This window comes from Chrysochloris asiatica, unplaced genomic scaffold, assembly GCF_000296735.1.
Source record: "Chrysochloris asiatica unplaced genomic scaffold, ChrAsi1.0 scaffold00059, whole genome shotgun sequence".
Lineage (NCBI taxonomy): Eukaryota > Metazoa > Chordata > Mammalia > Afrosoricida > Chrysochloridae > Chrysochloris > Chrysochloris asiatica.
Window position 1 is genome coordinate 11,027,212 of NW_006408577.1, and position 27,023 is coordinate 11,054,234.

Here is a 27,023-nt window from a genome sequence, read left to right on the forward strand (position 1 = left end):
TTTTTGTTTTGTTTTGTTTTACTCTGCTGTTTTTGCTGTTTTTTTTTTTTTTTTTTTTACTCCCATATAGTTGGTTGTTAAACATTTACCAGCACAGGGCTGAATTCATGTGAGTTTTCTTTGTTCATTTAATATTGTAGTTTCTGGCTATAAAGTCATGGAAATGAGTCCTTGAATTAGGAGTGGTACAGAGCAGTTAAGCACTCACTGGTCCTTCTACTTTCAAGCATATAACTTTTCTGGCTTTAAAACAACATTTTCAATATCTTGGATGCTTTTTCCATTTAAGTGTTCACTAGGACAATCATGACTATATCCTTGCATATCACTGATTGTTGACACTGTATAAGATGCACTACGAAGAGCATCTGAGTGGGAAAAACTGTTTCCAAATTGAATTTTGTATTGATTCCAGTTTCTTCTCAGAAGTGCTTGAACCTATTCATCAAAAAGAAGCAGAAAGAACAAGAATAACCCATTAATCGAAATGAAGGTATTGTATTTAATAGCCCAAAGACACAGGATATAACTGTGATATATTGTATTTAGTAACACATAAATTAACTATGAAAACATTGTTGTTAATAAGTTAATAATATTCTTTTTAGTTTCAAACACCATAATGAATAAACCATATTAATTATAGATTATGAATTACTCCATATTTTCAAATTACATTTAAATTTTTATTTTTTTCATACCTTATCTTAAAACCTTACTAATGTATGATGGTGGTGGTGTGTCAGTGAGTCTGTTTTGACTCACAGCAACCCTGTACAGGGTTTCTGAGGCTGTATATCTTTATGGGAGCAGAAAGCCTCATCTTTCTCCCATGGAATAGCTAGTAGTCTCGAACTGCTAACCTTGAGGTTAGCAGCCCAACTGATAAGCACTACGCTATCAGAGCTTTCAATAATGTATATGTATACATTATTGTTAAAAATATAAGGTTGAATGTTCAAAATCTAATTTTACATCAATATATTCATTAAAAGAATGAGAAAATAAAATAAGAAAGAGAGAAAAGCAAAAGAAGTTATGAATTCAAGGAATGTATATCAATTCTGAAGAAAATAAAAGGGGTTTTGTTCTCATAGAACGTACTACTCAGAGGGAAGAAAGTCATTGAAAAAATAATTACAAGTGAATGAGTATTGTGAAAAAGAATTTTAGTAAAATTTAGTTAATGTTCTACTTTATTGTATCTGGATCCCCTACTGCCCAAAGATAATTTGAAATGTAATGATTAGTTCTAATTTCTAACCATTCCCCACTCCCCACCCCCACCCCACCCCCAGTCATTATCTGGAGTCCTGGTGTGGCACTGCAGGTTAATGCGCTGGACTGCAAGGTCAGTTTGAATGGCAAGGTTGGTGGTTCAAATTCACCAGGTGCTCCTGTGAAACCCTAAACTGGGTTGTAATGGGTCAGAATGTACTCAATGGCACACAACAAGAAGTCACTATTTAGGATCAGAATTGTTATTGTTGGTTGCCATCAAGTTGATTCCAACTCATGATGATTATATGTGTTACAGAGTTGAACTTCTCCATAGTGTTGTTATGGTTGCAATATGTGCTTTTAATTTTATTTATTTTATTGTTTTTGTTGAGCATATACATAGCAACACATATACATACATACAAAAAAAAATTCTATGTGTACAAATCAGTGGCATTGATTATATTCCTTAAGTTGTGCAACCATCCTCACCTTCCTTTTCTAAGTTGTTCCTTTCCATTACCATAAGTTCACCACCCCTCAAAGATTCTGATCCAATTTTTCAAGGTGGTACTGTCAATTTGAGGCCCTATTGTTGTTGTTAAGTGCCGTTGAGTCGATTCTGACCCATAACAACCCTGTATAGGGTTTCCAAGGAGCAGCTGATGCGCTTGAACCACCGACCTTGCAGATCAAACGACTTTGCAGTCTGATGCATTAGCCCATAGCACCACACCAGGACTCCTTGAGCTCGTATAGATAGTGCTTAAAAGAACATAAAGCTCATGGCCGCCATATTTTGCTAGTTAAGGGGAATTATTATTTGCTTTAGGATGACGTCTGAGAGTATTTTTTATTTAAAGATTAAAGATAATTTCAGGCCAATTGTTTCTTTGACTGTAGCCTTAATGATGACAGCAGATTTCTAGGCCTCTCCGTCATACTACTGCTGAGTGTGTTCAAAATGCAGTGGAGCTAGCAATTGAGTGCAAACTAAGGTAGGTCATGTATACTGATTTTGGTTTTAATTGAACAAAGGATTGAAGGCAATTTATAATATTCAGTATATCAAAAGCAAATGAAAAATTTGAAGTATATCTCCAATTTGGTCATTTGGATATTTCTACATTTGACAAGTTAGCTGACTACTTTGGGAACTTCTGCTTCCATATTATGAATGTATGAGTCACATCCCTGCAACCTGATCTACGGTTAAAGTAGGTGCTATTTGACTCATTCTTCCCAAGCTCTCTGTTGCTCTTTGTGGCACCATCAGATAAACACTAGACCTCAAGGTTCCTATGAACTGTAAAGTTGGAGGTTGAATTCACCAGCTGCTCAAAACCCTATACAGGGTTGTTATGAGTCTGAACTGCACATAACATATGACAGTACATAACAACAACAACAATAACAACTGCGGCTGCTTGTTAACCCTATGATTGCTTCCCCCAAGGAAATCTGAGCATCTATGAGCCCATTTAAATCCTCCAGGTCTGGAACTGAGCCCACTGTAGTGACTCAATTTTCACCCAACCAGTAGATAGGTATATGAGGGGACAACAACATTAATAGATAGTCACACCATGGAATGGTCAACCACTCAAGATTGAAAGGGCAGCATTTACCTAAGGACAAAATACTGACGAATTGAGAAAGAAGGTAGAATGGAAACAAGAATCACAGGAAGGAAGTGAGATAACTGATGTTACATCGAGGGGATTATAATCATTGAAATAAATGATTTGCTAAATATAAAACTGATGATATGTTCTTCACCTTCATTCAATTCACAATAAAACATTTTAAAAAGAGTGAAACTCTCTAGAATTCCTGTTCAGGAGTACTTTTTCACATTCATAAAATAATTACCTAGTTTCTACTAGCATATAGATTTTCTAAACTTTCTATTCAGCATATACATGTATTTAAAGCAATAATAAATCTGAACATAAGACTGACTGACATAAATTTTTATATTTAATTGCCTAAGAAGTGAAGAAAACTCAATTTTCTGATAGCATATGACCTATAAGCAAATAGGTATTTCCAGGATGTCTGCAGTTTTGTGGGATATTTCAAAATCCTGTCAAAGTCTGCTATACTCTGTTGTTTAAAATAAACACAAAATTTCACTTTCTCATTTCAAATTATAGCAGGTAAGAGAAAAAGAAGAGTCAAATACAAAGTCTGTGAACTTCCATAATTAGAACTCAGAGTGATTTGTTTGAATTTTATTTATCTTTTTCCCATTCAATTCAAAATGTATATTATTAAAATGGAATAAATGGTTTCAAAAGTTATATTATTATAATATTAAGTAATTTAAGAACTTTCAAGATTATTGCTGTAAATATGAAAGAAATCATCTATATTCATGTAAGTTTGTATCAAAAATGAAAGTATTTATAGGACACTATAATGTACATTTTGCCCTTTTCTTAGTTTAGTATTGTATTCCTAAATCCTCCAGATACAAATTTTAAATCAAGATAATTTGAAATAATACCTAAATGAGTATTATCTTCAAAAGCATAAGCAAATGGCAAATGAATGGGTTTTGGAGTATGAATTTTCATCAAGTAGAGATTAAAAACAAAAATTGTTTTGGAACAGTTATCTAGATATTTTCACTGGGGATTGTTTTTGACTCTTTATTAAGCTTAATTATGCCTAAGTTTGTTACTAAATTCTGGACTTACTGAATATATAAACTACATAGTAATTGACTGAAAATACATTGTACAAAAGAATCTATGTAAATGTTAGCAAGACTGTTGACAGAAGGTGTTCCTTAGTTGTGAATGTAGTGCTTACAGTCTTAAAAAGGAAAGCTTAAATTAAATTCTAAGAGCCAAATCAGCTTTTGAAATATCTGTTTGTTCTGGAAGTCTCTACTTTGATTAAGGTCATCACCCTATTTCTTCCTTGCAACTCAATCATCAGAAAAATAGTGGAGAGCCAATTTCCTGCACTAAGTACTTATTTACTAAAGTTTAAAATAAACCTAATTAAAGACCCAGAGCATTTGTAGACTTCTGTTTATAGAATTCTCTGTAAGAATGTGATTTTTTTATCTGCTTCTTCTAGCACAATATAACACCTGTTGACCAGAAAGTGTCCACACTTAATAAACTTTAAAGAAGAAAATTTTAATGGGGTTGGGTAATAAAGATAATTGCCATTGGAAGGGAAGATAGGCTGGTATCATAAAGATGTTCTTAGGTGCCACCTACAAGGTTTCCAAGGAGAGGCCAGTGGGTTTAAACCATATTTCGTTGGCACTGTGGGCTAATGCATCAGACTGCAAAGTTGTTCGAACTGCAAGGTTGGTGGTTCAAGCTCACCAGCTACTCCTTGGAAACCCTGTACAGGGTCGCTATGGGTCAGAATCGACTTGAAGGCATTTAACAACAACAACAACAATATATGGAAACCTGGTGTGGCACTGCGGATAATGCACTGGACTGCAATGTCAGTTAGAACTGAATGTCGGTGGTTCAAGATCACCAGCTGCTCCTTGGAAACCCAATACAAGGTCGCTACGAGTCAGAACTGATTCAATGGCACTTAACAGCAATAACATATAATAACAGGACAACTGTGTAAAATATAACATTACAGCTTTATATGTAAACTAGAATCTGATGAAGAACTAAACTCCTTAACCTAAAAAAAAGAAATTAGTAGACATTGAAATAAAAGTCTGTCTCATTCATAATACAAAATATGGGTTCAGTTGTTCTCAACAAACTATTGTGCTGACTTTATAAATAAATCTACTGTCAGATATTTCTAACTTTCAGGTGTTGTTAATGCCAGGCATGTTTAGTCTATGTTCATAGTGTACAATTTCATCTTAGTGGCCGAGAGACGTGACTAAACTATTCTGATTGTTAATCAAGTCACACTTATATGACTAGTGAGAAATGATTAACAGGAAGTTTTGGTAAAATATAAAATAACATAAAAAGTGTTAGTAAAAAAAGAGAGAGAAATTAACTTAAACACAGATATGTGATCTAATGTAGAAATCAAGAAAGAAACTAAGTCTCAGTAAATGATTTTAACAAGTACATGACATAGTTGGAACTGCACATAATATATTTGGCAGCTGTGTCTTCATGGTAAGAGTGGGAAAAACTCTGGAAGGCAAAAAGACAAAAAGGGAGGGATTATAGTATTTCTTAAAATGAGAAGTGAATCATACACAAACAAGAATTATATCTCTGGAGATGAGGAGAAAGGGACAAATATTAGAGATGTTGTGAAGAACTGAAGGATTTGGCAACAATCTGGCTTGAGAATTTTGTATTATTATAATTTTTCAATGCCAAATTTTCTCAACATGGCAGATGTTCAAGATTCTATGTCTCTTTTGCTTACACAGAGAGAGTGTAAAATGAGGGTTAGGCATTGGTTTAGTTATTCCCTAGGCAGTTTATAGATGAAAAAGCCAATTCAAGGTTTTGATTCCAATTCGATTAATGTCCCCATTTGTTCATGGAATTTTTGAAAATGAGTGATTTGACATGTCTAATAAAGACTATAATCTACTGAGTGCCTACTGAGGATGGGGGAAGTCTCTGAGTGGTATAAATGATGAAGTGCCTCCTCACTAACTGAAGGGTTGGCAGTGAGAGGCACCTCTGACAAAAGGCTGGTGATCTGCATCTGAAAGTTAGCTGTCATGAAAACACTATGGAGTGCAGTTCTATTGTGCAACACAAGTTGCCATTATGAATCAGAATTGACTTGAAGACAACTGGCAAAAAATGACAATTAAAGTTGGAGAACAATGCTAAAAAAAAATTACATTCCTTAATTTACATTAATCCTGGTGAAATTTGTATGGAATATGGGAATATGCTTTCATTTTATTAATAAATGTGAATACTGCCAACTCACCAGGAAGTTCAGAACACTATCCAAGATTATCATAGCCTGGAAAAAAGTGGTATCTTTGGCTTTTAAATGTTTCTCTGTGTCAGTATCTTTTTTTATACTACCTCCTCTCACAAAATATGTTGCTAGTGAATGTTTTATACATTTAAAACTTATTGGTTATGAAAACACAGATACAGAGGTATACCTTTTATATTCAATACATGTTGATTGGCATTTTGTCTATACCACTCAGATCTATATTTAACTGTAAATTCCTATATGAAAATGGCCTGGTCCTGTGCCATCCTCATAATAATTGCTCTTTTTGCAGTCCCTACGTCAATCTGTCCAATATGTACAAGGACCTCTGGTAGTGTAGTGCTTACGAAGAGGGCTGTGAACCTTAAGGTCAGCAGTTCGAAACTACCAGCTGCTCCACAGGAGAAAAATGAGGCTTTCTGCTCACGTAAATATTTACAGCCTTGGAAACCTGGTACAGGGTCGATATGTGTCAGAACCGACTCGACGGCACTTAACAACAACATGTCAATCTATCTCACTGAGGGCCTTCCTCTTTTTCACTAACTCTCTACCAAATATGATGTTCTTCTCCAGGGACTTGTCCCTTGGATAACATATGCAAATTACATGAAATGAAGTCTTGCCATCCTCAATTCAAAGGAGGATTCTGACTATACTTCTTCCAAAATAAGTTTGCTCATTTTTCTTACAGCTCATGGTATAGTTAATATTCTCTACCAATACCATAATTCAAATCTATCAATTCTTCTTTAGTCTTCCTTATTCATGGTTCAGATTTCACAGGCATGTGAGGTGACTGAAAATACCATAACTTAGATCTAGGGTACTTAGTGATCAAAGCGGTATCTTTGTTTTTGAACCTTTTAAAGAAGTCATTTATAAGAGACTTGCCCAATACAAATATGTCATTTGATTTTTGCATTTACTACTCATTAACTACAAAAAAAGTCTTTCTTGTTATCAGAATACTAGAAGCACCTTCTAAATGTATGAAATGCAGCCTGCTAGGCTTGACAGTTCTTTACTTATACTTAAAAGGCTACATTAAAAATTCAACAGTGAATTTTATTATATGCTAATCAAGAGAACTAAAATATTATTTAAGTAGGGAAAATATTCTATACCTGCACAGTTCTAAGCTAATTTGCCTTATAAGAATGAGTCTCCTAAAGTTATGCAAACTAGTTCTATGTGTTTCTCATCTGAAGCTTAGTAATGAGCTTCACAGTTATCAAGTGCTCATGTCTCAGTTGCTTTTGGAATTTCTGAATTCTGTCAAAATACATATTTGTCAAGTAGTTTAAAATATTTAAAGAGCTGTAATCAATACAGCTAACAGCATGAACCATAAACAGAACAAACATCAAGCTTGAAACCCTCGCATCCCCATGAAAACAAAACAAAACAAAACAAACAAACAACCTAACATTTTAATGGCAATCAGTTCTGACTCATGGTAACCCATGTGTTACAGAGTAGGGCTTTCTTGACTGTAATTTTTTTGAGAAGCACATCATCAAGTTTTTCTTTTGTGGTGTCACTAGATGGATTTGAATTGACAACTTTTCAGTTAGTAGACAAGTGTAAACTGTTCCTGCAGGGGCCCACTCATGAACTATAGCACTATTCATATGTACAGGGACTATGGTATCAGTTTCCAAAATGCTTGACATTTCCCAAAATGCTTGACATTTATTAATTAGCAAAGTATTCAATGAAAATCTGAAATCTCCATGAGTATATTATCCTGTTATAAATTAAAGCATTTTATTCTCTTATGTTTCAGCATCTACTGCACACCCATCATGCATAACTGAGGGATTAATTTTTAAATACTTTCTTCTCCACTGGAAACCTGTTTCCAAAGACTATCTCCTTTTTGGTAAATGTAGGTGAGAAAAGAGAAAATAAGCTAATTCTATTTCCTATTGGAGTGTATGTTCTATGAAGTGAAGTGTTGCCATAAAATGTACTAGTTAAAGTTCATACATAATTGTATTAGTCAAAAAGGTATACAGAAAGACGACATCAGTAAAAGTCACTGATGGAATATTTTATATTGAGACTTTATTTAGCCTAAACTTGATTTCCAATCCAGCCTAAGGTTTTGAAAAGGGAAATTGCACCTATGAAAAAAGAAGTTTCAGGAACTTTTTTATCCTTTATGGAAATAAAATTTAAGATAGTTTTAATTGGGGGGATTTAATTCTGTATCACAATTTCTGTGAAACATAATAGATTGCAAGTACAAAACAATAAAAAGAATGAAATCAATTGCCATACCTCTCCATTAAAGAAGCAGAAAATTGTAGAAACCAAAAGACCCTGTAAGATAAAAACAAAATTATCTGATTCCAAATGAAAACAAAATAAAATCTTTGTAAACAAATTGCTGAACACATAGCAAAAGATAAAACCAATGATATATTTAAATTAACACCCAAATTTCCCTAGCTAAAGCTCTGATAGCCAGGCAGCCATACCTGATAGTGCATAAGGATGTGCATGATGTAGTCGTATACTTCTTCAGCAGTTCTTCCCTCAGGCCGCCATGGCAGCAGCACAAATTCAATGCCAAGAAGTGGCACCAGGATGAGTGTAGCTCTCACGGCTTTCATGTAGAGATGAGATTCTGCTTGGTGAGTAACTTTTAACTTGGTGATGAGAACACGTACAATATTTAATAGGAAAAAGAGATTAACCTAAAAGAAAAGAAAATTCATTTCACATTAAAAAGCATTATTTAAGAATCTAAAACTTCACAATCTTTGAAATATTTTCCATGTTTCAGGAGTGTGCGCTGTTATGTTTGTCTCTGATAATAATTTGTATTTCTGAAGTTTTTATTTATTTCCTCATCAATACATCCAATTTAATGGACTCATACTTTAGAGAAGGAACTACGTGATGGAGTACATTGAGTTAAGATTATTTTTTGAAATTACAACATCTTAGCTGATAGTTTTTTCAGCTCATTTTTTCATGCAATTTTTGGATTTTGTTAGAGACTCAAAACTCAACCTTTTGATCATCTTTAACTCAAATAATATAATAATTTATAACAAATGTTAAAATATTTAAGCATCTCTTTTATATCCATGTCTACTTTAGGTACTTTTTTAAAAAACATATTTTACTATCATAAACAATTTCATAAACTTTTAGTTTCTTTTTTGTAATAAAAATTCTCATAATAGTTCTCCAATACAGTATTGTGATTCTCGATTCTCTGAGGAGACTGAGTTAACAATTTAACAATTAAACCATTTATTGTTTAACAAAGATTATCTAGCAGCTAAAGTCTTTTTGGTGCTCATTAGGCCTTCTGTTAATTACTTTTTGTAGTTTCATATTTACTGTTCTCAAACTTTTCCCAAGAAATAATATCCTTTCTGAAAAAGAGACATATACTTCAAAAATATAGTGTGGATATCTAAGAGATTTAGAAATGCATTCTGCTGAAACATCTCTCTCTCTCACCCACTCTCATTTTCATGCACTATTACTTTCTCTTACCTCATTCAAATCAGTATCTTCTATTTGAAAAATTTCTCTATGCCTATTCCTATGCCTTCTATAGATTATTGTTGTTGTGTGCCATCAAACAGAATCCGAACCATTGAGGTACCGCAAGATAATGGGAAGGACCACAAGGGCTGTGTGAATCCTTTCCATAGGATTATAAACACTAAATACAGGAGAGTTGCTAAGAGCTGGACTGCAAGGTCAGTTTGAACCACAAGGTTGGTGGTTCAAGCTTACCAGCTACTCCTCAGAAACGCTATACAAGGTCTCTATGAGTCAGAACAAATTCGCAGGCACTTTAACAATAGAAACAACAATTATAATCTTATCCTCAATTTGAAGAAACTATCCTTTGTTTAACAATATAAAAATATCAAGCTACATGCAACTTTGTAATTTATAATGGAGCATTATATGTAGAAAACATTAACTAAAAGCAGGCTTTTGCTAATTTGAGATGCACATTACAAAAAGAATTGGGATATAGCATTGCCATTCTTAAAGAATTCAATAGAACATATGCCTCAAAAATATATATGACATCCTGATCGAAACACAGCTATGAAAAATTACAAGTTTACAAACCTAGGAATGTCTTTGTGAAAAGCAAAAGCTAGATAAGCCCTGTCAACAGGTGTAAGAATGAAGCCTGACAAATCAACACGTCAGCTGTTCTGCCTCCTTCTCAATCTATTCCTGTCCAAAGTATTCATTGTTGTTTTCAAGTTTCGACTAAGTGAGAAATACTACCAACTCACAGAAAGAGAGATAGAAATACTCTTTTATCTGCTTATCCTTGGGCATTTGTACTTTAGACTATTTTGTACTTTACAAATTTAATATAGACAATTATAAATCATGAACTAAAGATGAAAACAGGCATGTTCCTCTTTTGATTCTCAGTTTTTGAAGATTTCTAAATGAAGATTGCTTCTTTAAAGAAAATCTGATTTAACATGTGAAATGAGAAACTAGAATTGAAAATGGGATTAATAATTATATCAACTATTCTAAAATAGTAATCCTAGTGTGAACTGGGAACTATTCTTTCTAACATTCTCCATATAAAATAGTTTTGAGAATCGTGATGCTAAAATCTTACTTTATTTTCTCTAAATGCTCTAAATTATTCCAAATAAAAATAGAACAAAAATTTCAAATTTCAGGTAAACTAGATCTGAATTTCACTCATTTTAAAGCAAAACTATTTGAATATTCATAATTAAGGAGAAGAGAACAAATATAAAATTACATAATGTTAAAACATTTTTCTAAAGCTATGGAATTGACTACATCAGCTGTAAATCATCTGCCTAAAATTTAGCGCAGACTGCAAAAACATTGAAATACTTTATATACTATGAATTATATCCCCCAAAAATCATTAAAATGAAACATCTTCTTTCACTAGTAATTATCATGCAACTTGACTGCATTTTTATCAATTTTAGACCAAAGAGGTTGGTAGAATGCTTCAATTTCATCATCACTGACTGCAATGGTTGGTACATAAATTTGCACCAACCAGTCTTCCTTGTACAAATATTATCCTATCACATACCACACTGTACTTCATTATAGAATGTTCATTGTGGTGATGCCTGTGATGATGCCATTTCTCTTCAGTTTGATGTTCCCAGCATAGTAAACATGTGATTATCAGACTCAGAATGACCAATACCAGTCCATTTCAGTTCACTAATGGCTAAGATATCAATTTGTGTCATTCCATTTCATTTTTGACAACTTCCAATTTTCCTAGATTCATACTTCAGACATTCCATGTTCTGAATATTAATGGATGTTTATAGCTACTTCTCTTTTTGAGGTGTACCCCATCAGCAAATGAATATTCCAAATGCTTTACTGAATTCATGTCATTATGGTCAACTCTACTTTGAGGAAGCACTTGCCAACTAGTATTTTCAGTGCCTCCCAACCTGAGGGTCTCATCTTTTGGCATTATACCTGACAATGTTCCATTGTTACTAATAATATTTTCATCTTGTGAAACTATATATGGCAATGTCCCACTGTTATTCATAAGGTTTTCAGTGGCTAACCATTTACAAGTAGTCTGCCTCTCCTTTTTCCTAGTCTGTCTTTGTCTGGAAGCTCTACTGAAACCTGTCCACCATGGGTGCTGGTATTTACAGTACTAGTGATATAACTTCTAGCATCACATCAACATGCACGCCACGACAGTTGGACAAACTAACAGATGAGTGGTGATATATATGTCCACTTCATAAATAATATGAAGACACCATACCTTTTTATAAATTTTCCTACTGTGTATCAGCATCACCAATTAGTTAAATTACTGAACAGAGCATTCTTCTGTGTAAGGCACTGTCTTGGCACTAGGGGTGTTGCAATGAACAAAACAGGTATGGAGTCACCATCCACCATCAGTTGGCGATGAGTTAGATAGGGAAAAATGAAACAAAGTAAGAAAGTGGGGAATACAAAGAATGGGAAAAATGAGAGCTTGACCAGGAAAGGTCTCTCTGATTAAGTGTGCATCAACCAAAGAAGGGTGATAAAAGGGTATTCAGGCCAAATGAGATGACAAGGGTAGGAGTGTTTTAATATTCACGAGGGAATTAGCATTGTGCCTAGGAAAAGCACATCCTCAGAAAACACTGAGCCTCCTCCTCCACTGTCTCCTGCTATTACTCCTCTGGCTCATCTTCTTTTTAAACACTCTGTACATTACGATTTTACCTGCAGAGAGCTCTGAGCTGTGATTAAAATTAGGTTTGTATTCCCTAAAGCCCTTGCATTGAACAGAATATTTCTATATAGCTGTCACTGCAAGTGAAACAATATGTATACAAATACCAGGGTGGATTTAAGAAGCTTAAATAGTTTTGGGAAGAGGGTTCTGTTTTAAAAATACATATACATATATATATATGATTTGTTGTTGTTGTTGTTTGTCATCAAGTTGATTCTGACCCATAGCGACCCAGTATTGGGTTTCCAAGGAGCAGCTGGTGAGCTTGAACCACCAACGTTGCCGTTCAAACGACTTTGCTGTATGATTCATTAGCCCACAGAGCCACACAATTTAGGCTGCTTCAATCTTTTTGCTATTGTTATTGAATAATGCTGCAATGAACAACCTAAATGCCCGTTAATAGAAGAATGGTTAAACAAGCTTTGGTACATACACACAACTTTGAAAAATAACAATGAACTTGTGAAATACATCATAGCATGGATGAACCTGGAGGATATTAACTTGGGTGAGGGGGAAGACAGTCAAAAAAAATTAAAAAGGGAAAAAAAATACATATATATAGGTGAGTCAAAAATTATCTGCACTCTGGCTGTATAATTTATTTTAACCAACTTTTAGAAAAGACAAAAACAATTTTTTGATATCTTTTTCTTGTTTTTCAAAACACTGTCTCCATCTGCCAGCAAACTTTCATACTCCCTTATTAACAAATGTTTTAGACTGAGCAGTGAGCCATGAATGAATTGCTGTCTTCACTTCTTCATCAGAGGCAAATCTTTGTCCAGAAAGGAGTGCTTTCAGGGGACCAAGCAGATGAAAGGCTGATGAAGCAAAATCAGGACTACAGGGAGGATGCTTTAACATTTCAAAACGACGTTTTTTTTGGAGTGTCAACAGTGTGGGCAGAGGTGTGTGGATGTGCATTGTCATGCAAGATCACATTGCACTTGGATAGTAGTCCTTTGCATTTCATCTGAAGTTTAGACTTCAGCTGTTCGGTGAGTATCTCAGTGTAATGAGCACTGTTGATTGTTGACTATTTTTCCCGATAGTATTCCAATACTGGTCCTTGAGAATCCTAGAAAAGTGTAAGCATCAATTTTCCAACTGATGTCTGATTTTGAACTTTTTCTTGGCTGGCAAATGAGGTAGTTTCCATGCCATACTCTGTTGTTTACTCTCAGTCTCATAGTGATGAATCCATGCCTTGTGACTAGTAACAAGTTTTTTAAATAAATGTTTAAAACAAAAAAGCTGTTGTTGTTAAGTGCTATCGAGTCGGTTCTGATTCATGCTGACCATATATAGGATTTCTGAGGCATGACTGGTGAGTTTGAACTGCTGATCTGGTGGTTCAAACTAACATCGGGGACCAGCGCTTATCCTATAGTACCATATCAGTTGTTGTTGTTAAGTGCCATCGAGTCGGTTCTGATTCATAGCGACCCTGAACAGGGTTTCTGAGGCTGTGAATCTTTACAGGAGCAGAAAGCCTCATCTTTCTCCCACGGAACAGCTGGTAGTATTGAACTGGTGACCTTGCAGTTCGCAGCCCAATTCGTAACCACTACGCTGCCAGACCTCCTTACCATATCAGTAGTTGCCCCGAAATACACAGCCTACAGTAGTTTAGCCAAGGTTCACAGCTGGCTCACTGATGACAAAGACTCCAAAGCGGAGTAATCTCAGCACAGTTTAAATCCGGTGTGTCACACAGGTTCCTAGTATGGGAGCAATCCCTGGAAGGAAGTAGTTCTGACTGAAAATTTCACTATACACTAAGGTATATTAAACATTTCCATAGGCATAATCAGTACCATGTGCTGACCTTTGGGGGCTCTCTAGTGTGGCAGGCACAAACCAGACATTTTGACACTTGATGAGCACTTACTACATGCCAAGGTAGCACTTAGCATGCTTTAAAAGTCCCTATACAAACAATTTGGAGCCTTGGTGTGGCATCCTGGCGTGGCACAGTAGGATAAGCACTCGATCCCCGAGGTTGATTTGAACTGTAAGGTTGGTGGTTCGAACTTACCAGTTGCTACTTAGAAACCCTATACAGGGTCACTATGTGCCAGAACTGACTTGACAGCACTTAACAACAACAAAACACAAACAATTTACATATTGTTTTTATGATATTAAGGTAACACATCAAGAGCTGAAGGCTGCATTTGGACCTAAGATGCCTGTCTTGATACTTTATCCTCTTAACAAGTGTACTATATTTAAGAATGATTTGAATTTCATTCTGACATAACAACATACTGAATTGCAACTAGCAAACATAGTATATAAAAAAGGAGAGAATCTGAAAATAAATGAGTCTGTTAGCTTTGAATTTTAGTTGAGAAGCATAGTACCTTTATCTTCTGATACATAATTAATATGAGCTATAATTAAAGTTGAACTTCTGATGTGGTGCTGTGCGATAAGCACAGAAATGTAAGGTCAGTTTCAACCACAAGGTCGGTGGTTTAAACTCACCTGTGGCTCCTCAGAAACACTATTCTGGATTGCTATGAGTCTTAACCACAACAACATAATTAGTTATGTACCATGGAATCAGTTCCGACTCATAGAGACCCTGCATAAGGTTTCCAAGGCTATATACATCTTTATGTGAGCAGAAAGCTTCATCTTTCTCCCGAGGAACAGCTGGTAGTATCGAACTATTAACCTTGAAATTAGCAGCCTGACTTGTAACCACTATGCTACCAGAGCTCCTTAAAGTACACTCTAAGAGACGATAATTATGGCCTGATCTCTAATGTCTATGAGAATTGTAATTACATACCAGTAAGGCAGCACAAATTGGGCCATGGACAATGTAAAGAAGATGGGTGTCAGAACTGATCCAGCAGCTATGGAGAAACACAGGGAAATTATGTTGAAGATTATCATTTTACGTAGTTTCAACAGAAATCATAACGAGAAATTATCTTACTTGTCATTGTAATATATACTTCTAGCAACAGCATGAATACAAGCAGGAACTAGTGGAAATCCTATTAATACCAACGAAAAAGAAAATACACAGGTAAATTTCTCAATAGATGAAACTGTAAATATTCCAAGAAACATGAAAAACAAAGATAATTGCAAAAAAAAAAAAAAAGAAAAAAGAAAAAATAATTGGCCAATGTATATGAGGGGGCTTAAAAAAGTAGATGTAAAAATGGAACTAAAAGGTAATGAAATTTCCATGCACCTTTGAAGCTCCTTTGTATTTATTATGTAAATATTATCTGTATAAGTCAAACAAAAAATATGATAAATTGCTAGGTGTTTATATTTTTGTGTTTGTGTGTATACTTTCTTCTAATCTAAGTCATTTTGCATAGGTGGTCTGACTTCACAGCTGAAAGTTGTTGCTTAAGCCTTGAGGTTCAGAGGAAATTCATTCTCCTACTCTCCTCTGTATGTTGGGATTGGTCAATATTTGGCAGTCGATCAGAAATGAGAAATTTGACATTAGAATTTCCATTGTGAGAGACAAGATTAATAGCAATGTCATTATCTAAAGAAGAGGAAAAGCAGAAAGAGCTGTCACATGTACCAGATTAGAGTCTTTAAATTTGAGCACTCTAAATTATACCTCTCAAACACAAAATGAGAAGGAAATCTTTTTAAAGGCAAACAATGTTCGCTACCAAGTGTGTGTACGTGTGTGTGTCTGTGTGTGCACACCTATGTAAATCTATGTCTACATCGACATTGGCATCTCTGTTTATATGTAGATCTCAAGATAGAGCTAGATGCCACTTTAGTTATATTTCTGGATACTAATCATCTTGGATTCATTTTCTGCATTTTATATTTTGTATTATTCTTTGTTTTATAATGCTAGAAATGAATCTCTATTTGCTTTATGAACAATACCATATCAAGCAGATTGTATGGAAAAAAAATATTTTGTAGACCTTAATTCATTTATCAACCCTTATACTCTTAACATAAAAAGTACAATTATTTAAAAAAAAACAAATGCTTTATAAAACTATCTTTGTTGTTTGAATTTATATTTTGTTTCTGACTAAGCCCAATACCTTTATCTTCCATGTGAGGAGAAAAGGTAAATCAGAACAGCACAAAGACTAAATTACTTATTTGTGTTTCTAATTACGTTGTTTTAGTTACTACAAATTCAGTCAAGATTCAGTAATTCATTGGACTAGTACATAGCAAAAAAGCATTGCATTATTAATTGATCTACAACTTCTGAAATGGTAATTGTGTGAAAATTAGTCTGCTTTAATTATCTCAGCTTATAGTAAGAAGAGAATGTTATTGCCTGGTTTTCTTCTAAAAAAATCACAGTAATAATTTGCATTACAAAGGACTCTTGTTTCTTCAAAAGCATTCTCAATTAGGTGAAGTAGCAGATGTGTGATGAGTCACTTACCCCAGCCAAGAAAATAATACCACATCAGGTGCTGCTTCTCTGCAAACACAGCCACCACAATGAGTGTGTGGAGGTGAATGCCTTCACAAAGCATCCAAAAGTAATTACAGCCTATCAGGTAAAGATGAATGAACTGGGACACTTTGCAACTCACCTGAAGGAGAAAAAAAAAAAATCAATTTATATTTGATTACTTATAAATCATATATAAAGCAATAGTTCTACTTATTTCAATTTTATAGGGACACAGAAATTACTCTCTTTTACACAAATTGGTGGTTGTTATTGGTAAGTGCCGTGGAGTCAATACGATCTCGTAGAGACCTTATGCACAACAGAATGAAACACTGCTCGGTCCTGCACCAACTTCATCATCATTGCTACCTTGAGCCCACTGCTGTTGTCACCGTGTTAATCCATCTCATTGGGGGTGGAGGAGGGAGGGTCTTCCTCTTTTTTGCTGACACTCCACATTACCAAGCATGATGTCCTTCTCCGGAGACTAGTCCATTTTGATAATATGTCCAAAATATGAGATGAAGTCTCACCATCCTTGCTTTAGGCTGTACTTCTAACAACACAATACGAGTCTAATGAGCCTATAACTGATGCTATTCAAATATGAGGCTTAATGTTGTTTAAGGAGTCCTGGTGTGGTGCTGTGGATTAATGTGCCAGATTGCAAAGCCATTTGAACTGCAAGGTCAGTGGTTCAAGCTCACCATCTGCTCCTTGGAAACCCTATACAAGGATGCTATGGGTCCAAAATGACTGGATGGCACTTCACAAAAACAACAACAACCAGACTAAGACAAGTGTATTACTGAAAGAATGTGTCTGCAGCCACCCACTGATGGCCAATATATGTTTGCTGTTGCTGTTAAGTACCATGGAGTCGATTCCAACTCATAGTGACGCTGCACAGGGTTTCCGAGGCTGTAAATCTTTATGGGAGCAGAAAGCCTCATCTTTCTCCCACAGAACCGCTGGTAGTTTTGAACTGCTGACCTTGGGGTTGGAAGCCCGATTAGTAACCACTATGCTACCAGAGAATAAACCCATGCATTTATGAACTGGAACCTTACTAGCAATACTTTCTGACTTAACCTTGTATTTTAAAAAATATTTGTTGGCATTTGTAACTATTTGGAATAGTTATGTTTTTTTTTTTTTAATTCCTGTTTTCACTAAGCAATATATAAACTGTGATTTTTAAAAAAGAGCTTAATGAATGCTTTAGAAAAAAATAGATTTAGGACACTGGAGGTGCAAACAGGCAATACAGTTTTCACCAAAGAAATATTTCAAAATGTCTGTGCTACTGTTTGAAATTCATGGGTTAAACAAAATACCATGGAATACAACTACACAAATTCAATTTATTTCTTTATAGTTCTATGACAAAACTTTTTATCTCGTTGCCCTCCAAACATCACAACATTGGCCAATATTTTATATTGCTAATTATCCTCATGGAAGCAGCAGTCAAGTAATCAAACAACGTATACTGCATTAGGCAAATCTGCTACACAAGACCTTTTTCAAGTGTTGAAGAGCAAAAATGTCAGCTTGAGGACTAAAGTGCACCTGACCCAAGCCATGGTATTTTCAATAAACTCACATGCATGTGAAAGCTGGACAGTGAATAAGGAAGAGCATAGAAGAATTGATGCTTTTGAGGTATGGTGTTGGAGGAGAATATTGAAAGTGCCATGGGCTGCTAAAAGAACCAACAGGTATGTGTTAGAAGAAGTGCAGCCAGTGCATCCTAACCCTGGGAGGCCAGGATGGCCAAACTTCATCTTCCGTATTTCAGACATATTGTCAGGAGGGAGCAGTCTCTGGTGAAGGATATCATGTTTGGTAAGGTGGAGGGTCAGAGAAAAAGAGGAAGACCCCCAACAAGATAGATTGGCAAAGTGGCAGCATCAATGGGCTCAAGCATGGCAACAACTGTGTGTTGGACTGGGCAGTGTTTCCTTCTGTTGTACATAGGTTCTCTGTAAGTCGGTACTGACTTGATGGTACATAACAAGAACAAATCATGTTATCCTGGTGACTCAAGTGGAATAAATGCAAGAAAAACAATATAGAAGCATATGTGCAAACAACAGAGGTAATTTTGGAAAAAAACATAAAATCATACATAAAATGTATATGACGGTGTTTCAGTGAGTGATAATTCCTTCCTTTCTCTAATTCAGTGAGTGATACATTTAAAAGTAGCACTTTATATATACACTTTTATGTATACATGTACATATGCTTTTATATATACCTATGTAGTGTAGGGGTTACAAGTCGGGATGCTAATCTCACGAACAGCGGTTCGAAACTACCAGCCATTCTGAAGGGACAAAGATGAGGCCTTCCATTCCTGTAAATATTTACAGCCTAGGAAACTATACGGGGTCGCTATGAGTTGGAACATAGTCAGTCCATGACACAAAACCACCACTGCCATATATAAAATGGAGTCCCGGTGTGGTGCTGTGGGTTAATGCACTGGACTGCAAAGTTGTTTGAACCACAAGGTTGACTGTTCAATCTCACTAGTCACTTTTTGGAAACCCTATATAGGGTCGCTATGAGTCAGAATTGACTCGATGGCACTTAATAACAATAATATATAAACAGATGTGACACTGTAGGATAAATGCTGGACCACAAGATTGGTTTGAACCATAAGGCTGGTGGGTCAAACTCACCAGCCACTCCTTGGAAATCCTATACAGGGTCACTATGACTTAGAACCAACTCCACATCACATATGTATAAACAAATATGTATGTGCACATACTACACATTTTATGAGAGTAGATTATTTTTTAAATTAGCATGTGTGCTTAACCTATACATGCAGATATTTTGATTTTGATATAGTTTATGGATGTATGTAGCATAGAGAAATTTATATTAGCAAAATTTATGTGTTTTTTTTTTTTAAAACTGGTTTTTAAATTATGAAAAGCTCTGTGCTTATTTGGGGGAATTTTTTGATGCACATCTTAAAAATTGTGCTTTCTAAGAGATTGGAAGGAAGCAATTTTTAATTGTCTCTTTAGACAATGAGGACAGGGTAGATCCCTTTGAAACTTTTTGTGAATAAAATTAAATAATATGTAATAAGAGGTATAATTCATTTATCTTTTCCTGGTCTTACTGACTTTGTTAATTCATCTTGATACCAAAAACACTTTGTTCATCTAAAAATATTATAGTACTATACTCGGCTGCTTTGACCAATTTTTTAAAAAATAATTGTTTAAATGTTATGTAGTCATAAACCCTCATGTTTCACCAGCAGCCGCATTCTGTAGTCATAAAATTAAGTGGAGATACATCTAGAATACATAAATAATTTAAACATAGACATTTATTTCTCTTTTTCATATTCAATCATTATATCTTTGAGAATGTTGGGAGATATTCATCTTGCTTTATTGAAAATAGCTACATATGTTCTCTACATGTCAGAACTTACATATAAATGTAATAGACTTATTTATACACACAATACAAATACCGGGGCCTTGTCTCTACCCATTTGAATTTGTTTTACTTACAGGATTTCTAGCCACTAAGGCCTGGTTGTTGGCTACGGCCATGAAATGGATGATTGTAACAATAGAGTTACAAACAAAAGAGAAGAATAGGTTTTTGTGCAAGGTAATCCTTTGGCAATTTAGGCTCCTAAAACACAAGAAAAAACAAAATATGTTGACATTATAAAATATTTCCCAATTTTTCATTAATAACCATTCCAATGATACATCAAAAATTCATAGCGGCTACCCAAGACTAAGTTTTGCAAAAGCTTAGATAGGAAAAACCTACAGTTTCTTAAAGTGGAGGCAAATGAGTTGCATCAGCCTAAGTAGACACACATGGGGATGGAAACTTTGTACAAAGTCTCTCTATTTTTTTTTTTTTTTCTGTTAATATTTCAAGACAAACACTTTGATTCCTTTTGAAATTGCACAAACTGAGATTCAGCGATGTTAAGTAACTGATCAAAAACTCATGCAGCTAGTTAGATTGAAAGCTTAGGCCTTGTTAGACTCTAACAAACATAATTCTCTTCATTATACCACTTAGGTTGTTTTGTGTACATAGTGTGGGTGTTTTATTTTTGTGGTAGTGGTTAGGCACACTAACCTTGAGAAAGATAATGTTTTATTTAGAATAGATTCACTGATAACATATAGACATAGCAACTAATGAGATTTGTTCCACTTTCCTGAATTTCTCTAATTGACCTGTTGCTGTTAAGTGCCCTTGACTGGGTTCTGACTCATAGCAACCCTGTATAGGGTTTCCAAGAAGCAGCTGGTAGGTTTAAACAGTTGACTTTGTAGTTCACAGTCCAGTGCTGATCCATAGCACCACGCCTTGCTAATATTAAAATATAAAATAGTGCTTCTTGTATAAATAAAAGAACTGGTTTTATAGAATCTATGTAGATTTCAGAAAGAGCTATAATTAATTATAAACAACACCACCCTTCAGAATAAATCACTTCTAACATGATTGGAGGCATATGATTGCCTTATCTGTATGCAGACGAGGGATATGGATGCCCTACTCATACTCCTCTATGAGACCTTTCTTTCAAAGCTTATTCTGGACAAAGTATTGAAACAATACAATGTAATCCACTTGAAATGAAATGTTTGTTACCAATAGTTAAAAAGAAATAAGAAACCATTTTGTCAAAAATACATAAAAGCTCATTATAAATGTTTTGCAAATTATCAAATTAATACACTGGTCACCACAGATAATTACCCTATATAATTCACACCAAAGACTTCTTTTGATTTGGAAACTCTAAGAAATTTACCAAATGTTTTTCTGTATTTTCTTAGCCTAAATAGGTTATGTACTGAAGTTATGGTTTAGCTATGAGATGAAAGTTTTCTTCATTTAAAAATGCAATGTAGGCTTTAGGCAACATTATCTCTGAATTTTCTTCCAATGATTCTTTATATAGATCTAGTATTTTAAAGGAACATGGAAGTTAATTAAATCCAAATAATTATTTATGAATTGTCAACACATGCCATTCACAGAACTAGGTACTTTGAGGGGAGATTTCTAAGAAAGACTTCATGGACAAAGTGTCTATTGAATATCTCCTTGAGTACAAATAAGGCAGTCATATAACTATAAAGAAAAATGTGTTGGACCATAAGGTTGGTTTGAACTGCAAAGTTGGTGGTTCAAACTCAACAGTTGCTTCTCAGAAACTCTACAAGGTGGCTATGAGTTGGAACAGACTCAACACCATTTAATAACAACAACAATACCTATAGAGGAGTTCTGGTGTGGTGATGTAGGATAATCATTGGATTGCTAACCAGTGGTTTAAATCCACTAGACAGCCCTTGGAAACCTTATACCAAGTTGCTATGAGTCAAAAGTGACTCGAGGGCACTTAGCAACAACAACAGCTCATCTAGGAAAATACTAGGTAGGAATTGCTAGTATTTTCATAGTAAAGTCACTTATTTTGACTTGGCATGGTAGTGTGTGGGCAGGCAAAAATCAAGCTGCAGAGTATAGATGTAAAAATGAAGAATGCCTTAAAATGTTCAAACCAAAGAATGACATAATTTCTGTTATTATTTAAGGAAATTTAAGGGACAGTGAGAGAAAAATGGACCTATTTTCTCTAAAATGTCACAGTAATGACATGATTACTCTGTGTTCCTTGGGAGTGAAGAAAAGTGCTAAATATGAGAAAAGTTGTAATCAAAGAATATTCCCTTCAAATCATTTATATTATATGCACTTTAGTTCTTGCAATTAATACTTCTCCTAGGGTGAACATTGGAGTCCTGGTGTGGCACTGTAGGATAAGCCCTGGACCAAAAGTCGTTTGCATCTCAAGGTCAGCAGTTCAAACTCACCAACTGCTCCTCAGAAACATTATACGGGGTTGTTATGAGTCTGAACCAACTTGACAGCACTTAACAACAACTAACCAACCACAATGTCGACCCTTCAAACCCAGACAGCTGCTCCTCTGAAACCTTACACAAGGTCACTATGTGTCGGAACTGACTCCCCGACACTTAACAACAAAATGGTGAACATTATGAGCATATAAAATTTGTTCATATGATCTTATTTTTAAATGCCTGTTTTGAGTTTACCATGTGTTTATAGAGTACCAATTATTGTTTTAGGGAGGAACTGCTTACCCATGTAAACAGGCATTGTTTTAGTTACAGAACCCAAGTACCTCAGCTGCCGTCATGGGAAAAAATAAAGTTTTCTTTAGTTGAGATATCCTGCCCTTTCCTGCTGAACACATTTATATTCAGATTCATTGGTTAAGACATATATAAACAAGAATATTTCATAATTTTCAAATTATGACCAAATGACTTGGAAGGTCTGTTTAGACAGCAAATGTGAAATATTTGTAAGGAATAAATTGAGACGAAGAAAAACAAATGTTAAAGATGACTTTATAAAATGTAGTGAAAGATCTGAGGAACATAACATGAATAATTTTTATAGTATAATTATACATTTTTTATTTTAATATTCACATGTGAACAGATTGGAAGGAAGTAATATAAAATGTTAATCATAGCTAGTTGAAAAACAATTAAATTTTTCCATTTGTACATTTAAACGTCCTGCTCTTCACTATGATAGCCTTAATTCTTTTCTTCTCAGAATTATTCTTTTTCATGACTGCTTTCATTTCAATCTGATTTAAAAGTCAGAGTTCAAAATGATCTGCTGGTATCTATGTTCTTCAGAGTGTTATTATAGTGGCAGTCAAAAACACAGGGGAAAAAATGACATTTTATTAAGTGATAAAAGGATATATAATATATTTCCCTCTTTTAGACCCGAACAATATCATATTATGGACAAAATTTTGAAATAACAGGATGAAATAATCTTGAAACTGATAGAATAGTTAATATTAAATTAAACAAATACTAAAGAATACACATGGAATCATTTCATTGCAGAGACAGAAGAGTTTATTCTGAGTGCTGTATAAAATGATACAACTAATATAGTCAACCTTCATAAACCACCCTCTATAATTCAAACCAAAGACTTCTGTTTAAGAAACTGATAAATAGTTTATCTGTCCAAATTGTTGTAATAGGGTGGACCATTGCCAAATCATTCAACTCTGCGTTGTGTAAATATGTCCTACTGTCTAAAATATTAGCTTATTGTTTTAGTTTCTTTCATTTCTGCCTCCAGGCATTGTGTAACTTAAACAAATACAGACAGATGCTATCTGACATATGGTTTTTATCAATGTCTAATGGTAGAAATGGCTCAGATGTTCTAGCAATGCATAGTTTCCTTCTAAACATATTCATTAACACATGTAAGTAGATTGGTACAAATAAATTCAAATTGTAAATGAAAGCCAAAACATGTAATTAGTAAACACACTGGGCTATTTAAATGAAACCTTATAATATTTGTTTATTTGCTTTTTCAAATGTTAAACTGCAACCAATTTCGCCAACTCTACATTCTTAAGTGTCAACATCTTACTCAAAATATTAAATATAATTATTTTATACACTTAAGAAGATACTGAAAACGGTATTTTTCTACTCTTTTTTTCTCTCTTTAAATTTGATAATATCCCTTTCTATCCTAGCATGACCACGGAATAAAAAATGTGGTTTGTGGGTCTGAATGTTTTCCATTTCATATTCTCATCATATTACGTTTTAGAGCACTATTTCAGTATCTAATTTTGACAGCGTTATAAACAAAGTTGTTTCCAGAGTATCAAGAAAACCATTATATTCCATATGTGAAGTAGCCATGACATTAACTTTCATTTGGAATAATGAAAGACAAGAGCACCAAGTCAAATTGGAAAAAAAGAAAGAAAAAATTTCAGTTGAATCATCTCTGAATCATGGTGACTCTAAGTACGTCAGAGCAGAATTGTGCTCCATAGGATTTTAAGTGACTGATTTGAAGTTGATCACCAGACATATTTTCAGAGGCTTCTGGGTAGACTTGAACCTCAATCTTTCAATTTGCAGCTGAACACACTAATCATTCCCATTTCCAAGAGACTTCATCAAGTCAGTTGTGTTGGCATGCTAGGTGCCATCTAGCTGTCCATTACTCTTCGAAACCTCACGTACAACAAAATTTGGCCACAATGATGCAAAGGATTTTCATTAGCAGAATTTTCAGAAGTGGAGCTCAAGATCTTTCTAGTATGTCTCTCAGTATCTCTTTGATTCTATCTTTGATCCTATCTTACGCTGTCAACTGAGACCTCTTTAGCATCATCGACACCACTGTTGTTAAGTGTCATTGAGTTGAATGCAACTTATAATGACCTGGTATTGGTTTCTGTGGAGCAGCTGGTGAGGTTGATCTTCCAACCTTGAAGTTCAAACTGACTCAGCAAGCAAATCTCCATTGACAGATAGGTGATGGGTGAGCTTACTAATGCATTGTCAGGGATTCCACCTGCGTCTCCTATATTGAAGACACAAATTCTACCATAAGCTACCACTGCCTCCTTATCAAGTTATTAGATGAGCTTACCATGGAGTTTCTTTTCTCCCTAGGCAGTGTTTCATTCTGTTGCACATAGGGTCACTATGAGTCAGTACAAACTCAATGGCACCTAACAACAACAACCATGGAATTTGGACTTCCAGTGTCGTGTTGTAGGATCAGTAGCACTGGACTGTGTAACACAAGGTCGGCGGTTCAAACCCACCAGCTGTTCCTTGGAAAACCTATACAAGGTCACTATGAGTCAGAACAACTCTACAGAACTTAACAACAACAACAACAACCATGGAGTTTATTGTGACTCATGGAGACCTCATGTGTTTTGTGTGGAACTGTGCTCTATAGGGGTTTTCATTTGAAATAACACAAATTACTTTTTGATTCTGAAGCTCATACTTTTTTATGGAAAATAGTCTTAATTTTCCATCTCTTCATGACCGTGACCTTTCAGAAACAAATTGCTAGGCTGTTGGTCTGAGGCATCTCTGTGAGTTCAAACGACCAGCCTTTTGGGTAGTAACACAACACTTTTTATGTGCCACCCCAAACTCTTCATAAAGTAATTAAAATCCATTGCTTATAAGCTGAAATCCAATACATAGCTTTCTTTGGAAGCTTCTAGTTAAGTCTAGTGGGTTAATGCACTGGACTGCAAAGTTGGTTTGATCCTCAAGGTCAGCGGTTCAAGCTCACTAGCTGCTCCTTGGAAACCCTAAACACGGTCTCTATGGGTTGGAACCAACTCAACAACATTCAACAATAGTGATTTTTAGAGTACTGGTGTGCCACTGAAGGATAAACACTGGACTGCTAACCGCAATGGTTCGAACCCACCGATCACTGCTCAGAAAACTTAAGGTTGCTATGAGCTTGAACCACCACCATTGCAATTCAAACAACTTTTCAGTCCAGCACATTAACGCACAATGCCACATATATAATATATATACATATATGTATGTATACATAGATAGATAGATAGCTATGTATGTGTGTTTAAATAACTCAATGAAACAGTAAAGAAATTGATGTCTTTCTTCAAGAAAACACAGGAATTTATCATTAGAAAGATAATTTTACTAAGATAAAGGACAATGTTAAGCACCCTACATTTTGTTTCTATGGAGTTTCATCCTTCCCATATTTATCTCCAAATTACCACTTCTACTACTATGCTGACCTCAAGCATCATTCTCTTCCATCTCCAAAGTTCTGCCATCTGAATGGACAAAAAACTTTTCTTTGTTACTCATTTAATTTTGATATGACCAGAAATTTTTAGATTACTTTCCCCTCTGCTAATCATGAGCAATGCTACTCACAGAAAGAAGAAACATAAAACAATATAAGAACGATCAGATCTATGAAGTACTGCTTTCTTATTCATTTACGTAATTTAATATTCAATGCCCAGACTTTTTCCAAGAAAACACTAACCATGTATCCAAAAGGAAAGTGCATGTTATATTTGAACACTGCCAAACAACAGACAGAATGCAACAAAACATATTAAAAGAATCCAGAATATAGCTATTTTTTCTATACTGAATGTAAACTTGGCAACAGATGACAAGGGATAGATAGCACCTCTATCAACAGTCATCTTTTGGAAGCTTCTAGTGATCATTTGCAGAAGAAAGATGCAGATTTCTGCTC

At 34.8% G+C, this 27,023-nt stretch overlaps 1 protein-coding gene across 1 annotated transcript in view; it reads right to left on the minus strand.

The window, feature by feature from the left end:
* Window positions 1-222: 222 nt before the first annotated feature.
* The window catches only part of CALCRL (calcitonin receptor-like), a 57,895-nt gene continuing 31,094 nt past the window's right edge, over window positions 223-27,023 (minus strand). The window contains exons 6-12 of the mRNA XM_006864031.1: window positions 20,396-20,522; window positions 16,830-16,983; window positions 15,372-15,432; window positions 15,222-15,288; window positions 8,634-8,852; window positions 8,434-8,475; window positions 223-438 (exon numbers count right to left, since the gene is read on the minus strand). Of these exons, the coding sequence (XP_006864093.1) occupies window positions 223-438; window positions 8,434-8,475; window positions 8,634-8,852; window positions 15,222-15,288; window positions 15,372-15,432; window positions 16,830-16,983; window positions 20,396-20,522 (886 nt within the window). The remainder of the gene's footprint in view (window positions 439-8,433; window positions 8,476-8,633; window positions 8,853-15,221; window positions 15,289-15,371; window positions 15,433-16,829; window positions 16,984-20,395; window positions 20,523-27,023) is intronic.